The sequence below is a fragment of the Nicotiana tomentosiformis genome, chromosome 10, assembly GCF_000390325.3.
Source record: "Nicotiana tomentosiformis chromosome 10, ASM39032v3, whole genome shotgun sequence".
In the NCBI taxonomy this organism is placed as follows: domain Eukaryota; kingdom Viridiplantae; phylum Streptophyta; class Magnoliopsida; order Solanales; family Solanaceae; genus Nicotiana; species Nicotiana tomentosiformis.
Genome location: NC_090821.1, coordinates 50755077 through 50761833, shown reverse-complemented (window position 1 = coordinate 50761833; position 6757 = coordinate 50755077). Strand labels below are relative to the sequence as shown.

The 6757-nt window shown below is 35.5% G+C and overlaps 1 protein-coding gene across 3 annotated transcripts; it reads right to left on the bottom strand.

The window, feature by feature from the left end:
* Positions 1-423: 423 nt before the first annotated feature.
* On the bottom strand, positions 424-6035 carry LOC104120383 (uncharacterized). 3 transcript variants are annotated; one of them, XM_009632136.4, is made up of 4 exons: positions 4693-6035; positions 2633-2719; positions 911-969; positions 424-832 (listed from the first exon to the last, which is right to left on the bottom strand). In XM_009632136.4, exons 2-4 carry the CDS (start codon positions 2650-2652, stop codon positions 606-608), a joined length of 306 nt encoding a protein of 101 aa, XP_009630431.1. In that variant the 5' UTR covers positions 2653-2719; positions 4693-6035; the 3' UTR covers positions 424-605. The 3 variants fall into 3 exon arrangements, 2 of the variants coding, with proteins under 2 accessions (XP_009630431.1, XP_018634620.1); XR_691637.4 differs by lacking the exon at positions 2633-2719 and having other exon boundaries at positions 4693-6034; XM_018779104.3 differs by lacking the exons at positions 2633-2719; positions 4693-6035 and adding an exon at positions 1790-2604.
* Between the last annotated feature and the right edge of the window lie 722 nt (positions 6036-6757).

Genomic DNA, 6757 nt, shown 5'->3' with positions numbered 1-6757 from the left:
ACATAGGCGTCATCACGACAGGTTAGGATTTTGGGTCGTGACAGTAATATGAGTAAGAAATCAGTGATGGAAATAGATGTATACATATAAATACATCCACATACAACAATCAAAAGTCATTGTAATGAGTACAAAAACAGTGAAGGCACCTTTGAAATACTTATGAATACATCTACATACAATATGCAAAGGTCACTATAATAAGTACAAATACAGTGAATGAACTTTTGAATACATCTAAACACATCTAAATATAATATGCAAAAGACACGAGAATAAATAAGCACAAATCAGTGAAGCCAAATTTTGTATATATATAAATACATCTACATACACACATGCAAAAGTCATTGTAATAAGTACAAATCAGTGATGGAATTTTTGAATACTTATGAATACATTTAAATACGATATGCAAAAGTCAGTGTAACAAGTATAAATACAGTGAAGGCAATTTTGAATACTTATGAATACATCAACATACATATAAATCAAATTAACAAATAAGAAGAGGAAGTTATGTATCCACTATTGTACACATATAAATACAATAACATACAATAATAGAAATCCATTGGAGAAGGTAATACTCAATGTATGAGGACTCAAATACATATTGATACATCAACAATTACCTTTTCGTCCCGTGTATCCGAGCTATTTCTTGCATCGACCTCCTTTCCCTTGACACCTGAAGCATCATCCATAGGTTTTTTTCTCTTTTCCGCAACGGGAAGTGTTGATTCTTTCGAAGATTTCTCAACTTGGGCTTCTTTCAATGTGTCATTGCGTATTTTTATTCTCCTCTCTGCAGCTGTATTTGCTGTTGAACCTGCAAATTCCAATTCCACTTGAGTGATTTGCAAAGAGAAAGAGGGCCCATCGAAATTGAGTACTTTGGTGGGTATACCTCTGGTAACCCTTTTCTGGGATGTTGAATCAGCCATTGGAGAGAAAATCTCAAATTTTCTGTTGAATACAATAACAATGGTTATTGTTTATAAAAAATTAGTAGAGATAAACAGAATAAACAAACTACAAGCGAATTCTAACAAGTTAAATATTTACCACAACTATTTGTAGCAAAAAATAATGAAAGTTGAGAGAGACAATGCAGATGGCGTGTATGAAATTAGTGTGGTGACTGAGAATGGGGAAGCGCTAGGCGATGTGGGTGAGAAAGATTTTCAGTTGCAAAATCGTGGTTTCTGGGAATGGGGGAAGAGAATGGCGTGTATGAAATTAGAGAGAGAGAACGTGGAGAGAGAAGTTTACATCAAATACGGTAATTATGTGAGAGAAAAATCTGAAAAAGGAGATAGAAAAATAATAAATAGCGTATATAATGGCTTAAGGGTAGGAGGTAACCATAAATAGATATTTTGCTATAAACATTAAAAGGTAGTTATAGAATATAATTTTTTTAAATGATATTTATTTAAAATAAATAAGGTGTTAACCTTTGCTATAGGAGGTAAAAATTCCATGTTTAAACCTATATCTACTTCTACCTAAACTATTCGGCCCATTATATCAAAGATACACCATATGGCCCATTCGAATGAAATCAATAAAATCAAGTCCTAACTACCTTAATTCAACCCCAACGAATCAACTACTCAAAACAATTATCAATTAACCTTCAGATCTACACTAAATGTTGACAATATTAAAATGTCACAATATGACAAAAATAGGTAAATCGGGAAAATTAAAGCAACACACATTTAATGGCTTAAATAAACAAACTTTAAAGAGGAAATGCAGAAAATATATAAAAGAAAAGGACCTTTTATAGATGCAAACTTCACTTTTCATTCAAGAAATCTCCAAGTATGGAATTAGTGAGAAAGAACGTTGGCCAAACTTGAATGCGGACAGAACCACAGTCCGAAGCTCGACGGCGAAGCAAACCAAAGATTGAGCCTCTTGCGGCTAAAATTTTACTGGTTATTGGGGTTTGTTTTGAGGTCATTTTAAGGTTGTTTCCGACTGATTTTAGGCAGTGTTCATGCTGTTCTTTTGTGAAGCTTTCGATCACATTTTCTTAGCTGGATTTTGAAGCTGCTTTAATGGGGGAGTTGGCAGCATTTTGAGCTCTGTTTTGAGTGATTTTTAGCTATAAAGGGGTATTGTTTTGTTGGTTTTCATGGCTGAATTTTTGGTGGTTTCAGCTGGGGTTTCATTGATGTTTGAAGGGCGGAAACTGGCAGCGTTTCTTGGTGATTTGTTGCTGCATTTTGTTGCTTTTTGGACTATTTTCGCACCTAATTTTGCTGCCCTCTTGGATGGACTTTTTTTGGTGTTTTACAGGGTATTTTGAGGTTGTTTTGTTGCGTTTTTGAGTTGGAGTTTCCAGCTGGTTCCCATGGTGAAAACGTGAGTGAGTAGAATATGGGTTGTGAGTGGGGGACAAGCATGGGGACAAGGAGTGAGGGACAAGGGAAAGTGGGGAGCGAAGGAAAGTAGAATGGGACACGCATGGGAAGATGAGAGCGAGAAAGATGGAGTGAGAAGTGATGTATTGATGAGATGAGTGGGAAAAAATTCAATTATAATAAAAAATTAGGCGCTCACATAACATAAAAACCATATACCTAAATATAAACAATGGTTCCCAAACGGCATATACCTAAATTTTGCAAGGCTCATAGTCGCATTTCTAAATTCTAGTGATGCCTGCAATCTCAAATGTCTCCTGAACCAAAAGAAAATAGACCTGTTTCGGATGTTAACAACAGATAGAATATCATAGGAGTGAATTCAGGAACCTTGTCAATTAGAAATATAAGGGAAATTAAGGTTAAGGAAGTGAGTAGGACAAGGTGTGTCACAACAGTTTGGGTTCAAACGAAACAAGCAATATGCAACTTGTTGATTTAGATCCTCTAATCCTAGACGTCAAAGCATATTATAGACCACACCAGAAATACCTATTACCTCAACATTATATTCAAAATTACAAGGCTACACTCGAATCTAAGTTTGAGTCAGCAGCATCAGTTCAGCAATGGACATGATTAATTATTTGATCCTACAGCTGAATGCAAGTGTGAACAAGTGAATATTTCTCCAACTGGATAAAATCAAGTAAATTAAAAGAAATTGCTTTTTCTGGTGAAAGCAAAAAAAATAAATTCCAGTACAATGCCTCAAGTGATTGGAAAATCTGAGTGTGTTGCTGCTTGTGATATGCAGCAGCTAGAGGAGGCCCAACTGATGGTCAATTTTAGGTGAACGAGGCTGTTAGTACTACTCTAGAGGCATAAGTTAATCCTAGTTTGAGTTTTCTTAAGCAATATTTAACATAATCTCCAACTTGAATGAAACATCCCCACCCCTAAAATTTCTGAAAAGAATCATGAACTCGTGACACTAAAAACAGAAGGCAAAATATTGGCCATGCAAAACGTGAGATTCATAAAGCTTACTAGTTTTTTCATCCCCAACTTCATCTGGTTGTTTGCAGAGTTATATAACAAATAGCATAAAAGCACTTACATGAAAGGATATTCCAACCAGAATCACTATTTGTTTTGCAGAAGCAAAAGTAAAAATTCAGATACTGCACTATTTATAAGTCTCTCTTTATAGATATACATGTATAAAATAGCTAGAACAAGAATGAACAAGCTTCTCTATTCGTCCTCCCTTCTTTGACTTAACAGTAATCCTACAAGGACAATTTTTATCGTGATCAACGGTATTAAGAGATAAGCATAAACAGGTAAACTGCAATTTTCGTAAAAGAGGAATTTGGAGTTTGGTTTGGAGAAAGGGAGGAGAATGGGCATTAATTGTACATGACAACAAGCCTGATCAATAGCATTGTTTGTAATAGAAAGCATTTCAAACCATGCACTCCCTCATCCACAAGGGACTCTTTTTACTCGCTTGGTTATCCCAAGTGACAGCTCTAATCTCCCCTCATTACTTTCTCAGATTTTCCTAAATAATCTTTCGACTATATATTTTTCACAAGATATTTAATCTTAAGAAGTTAATTTGAAAACAAAGCATAACATAAAGTAATTGAAGGACTTCTGTTGCAACTCCCATGATTTCAGGATAACTGTAGAATCAACTTTGCAAGAGAAAAGAGAATGAGCAAGATTACGATAGCGTTGTCATTACCCTAAATAAATGGGAAGAGGTGAGATCATGAAGTGGAGCATGACTAGCAAAAGAGAAGCGTGTGAAAGTGTTGCTTATACTTCCAACACGGCAAGAATAGCGAGTATCCTTATCAGAGACCAATAAATCATTAACCATGCTTCGAAAATATTATAAACTAATATTTTAATTATCCACCAATCAACCAGTCATCGTACCTTCAGTTTAATCCATTTATCAATTGACAATCAAAATATGGTACTACTTGTAAATCGATAAGGCCAGATTCGACAACTAGAACAAGATGCCAACTAAGATAAGACAATCTCGACTGCAAAATTTTAGACATCAGACTTTGATATACAACACTAATTCAAATACAGTTGTGACATATTAAAGAAAACATGTGATTATTGTTCATAAGTCCCACTTTGTTAAAATATAATGATGTACCCCTGTATAAAAATAAAAATATAACTAGGGACCTTTTTTCTCAACACTATCTAGGCACTGAGACTTTATTTATATATCAATGAAATTTGTTACCATTTCAAAAAAAAAAATGCTCGTTTAACTTACCTTCAATCTATCCTGAGTTGGCCCCAGCGTCGTCATCTCCATTACCACCTCCGCCTCCATATACGGGAACAAGGGTTCGCAAACAGACAAAGAATTTAAAACGGCTAAAAATCTCACCAGTAATCTCGAGACGTTCGTGTGAGGAATTTTCCAAATTACACCACATGAGCTTATGGAGGTAGCAAGAATTCTCATTGCTAAACATGTTGATATGCAGAAGGACTTCCTTGACACTCGATAAATATGTATTTGGCTTCACAACACTGCACCCTCAACCTCCAATATCCAAATGAAATGATTTCACCCAAGACTATTTGCTTCCATAGTCCTTCATCGTCCATATCACGACATGCGCTAAGTGGTTATGGCCATATCTCCTAGCATATGAACAAATCAAAGAAAGACATTCTCCCAACACAGCCAAACTCACAACCAATGGATCACCAAAAGGCTCATGATTCTTCTTCTTTTTCTTTTTCTTTTTCTTTTTCTTTTTCCTTTTTGATGAAGATGAACCACCAATAGAAAATGTCAACTAATCGAATCTCTCAGTTGCAAGATTAAAACCTACAAAAGTCCTCCTGCCAAAAAAACTCGTACCTCCAATACAATACAATACAATACACCTCTAAAAAATAATCCAGAATCACTGAAACTGTATAGACAATCCTCAAGTTTCTTCCATGAATCCAGCTTCAGACTATAAACCATTGTCGCCCACACAGGCCCAAGCCTTTGATAATTTGAACCACTTAATAATCCTCTGTAGAGCTATCATACCCTAAATTAGCAGGATTAAATTTTCTACCCCTACCCAAATGCTACAAACCGACAATCTACAGAACCCCTTAGTGGATGGATTATAACAGGGCATATAAATTATCAAATTTCATCAAAACCAAACCATTGCAAGAATTCACCGGCATTGATGGTTGTTGCGACTGCTTCAGTGGGTGGTCAAATTGCTCCTGTTGGGTTGGGTTTCTGTTCAAAATCAATGCAGAACAAGGAGAGACCGCTTTCATAATAAGTTTGACATCAACGTTGGGTTTCACTTAGATGTATTTCGGGCTATTGATAGTGGCCTCCCATAGCTTGGCAACGCTTCTGAATCTCAGTAGTGAGTTCACTAGCAGCTCCACAAGTATATTCTCGATTACTTCCGGCGGCAAGAAAGCCTCTTGCGGAAAAGATCTGTGTATGTTGCGGAGGGGTTTAGGGTTTCAGGATACTATTTTAGAATGCAAGGTTTAGGGTGAATGGGTTAGAATTGGTCATGCATTCACTAGAAATGTATTTACTTTTACGTATTCTTTTACTAGATGGTGTAAACCATGCCACCACGGGCCCAAGCTCGATATAGAGTTTTATATATAGTCTATTTCATCTGTATATGCAAATTTACTCAACAAACATGCAAAACAAAACTAAGTTGCATCACAGGAATGGCACGATAGATTATGGTTAATTTGTCAAAAGCAACTGTACACAATTACGTAAGAACTATTGACTAAACAGTAAGAAATAATGGTGGTCCCTTTAGCATAATAAGCCCAAGGACGTCTTAATAAAATTCGTGGCATAAAGTCAAATTTTAATAGGAGGCCTTTCTTCTTTCTTTTTTTTATTTTTTCATCTTTTTTTTGTTTATACTGTATTTATCTTACAAAATATAATATTAATATTTATGCAACACAAAATCCCAACTTGTCGTGATGGCGCCTAATATACTTGCTAGGCAAGCCGACAATTACATAACAGCTAAACATTTGAATGAAACATGTATTAATAAATTCAACCGCAGAAAATTTCATAAATATCAGATAAAAGTAACTGAAACTCTACTATAACCATTCCAAAACCTGGTGTCAACGAGTACATGAGCACTACTAAATATCGACATAAACCAAAACTCTAATACAACTATCTGAATAATAGAACAGTATTGAAGAAATAAAAGGAAAGAGAGTCAAGGTCTCGGACGTCATAGCAACTACCATGAAGTCTCCAAGCAGTTACCAGTACAGATCTAGAAATCACCGCGTCCAGATGTACCTGAATATGC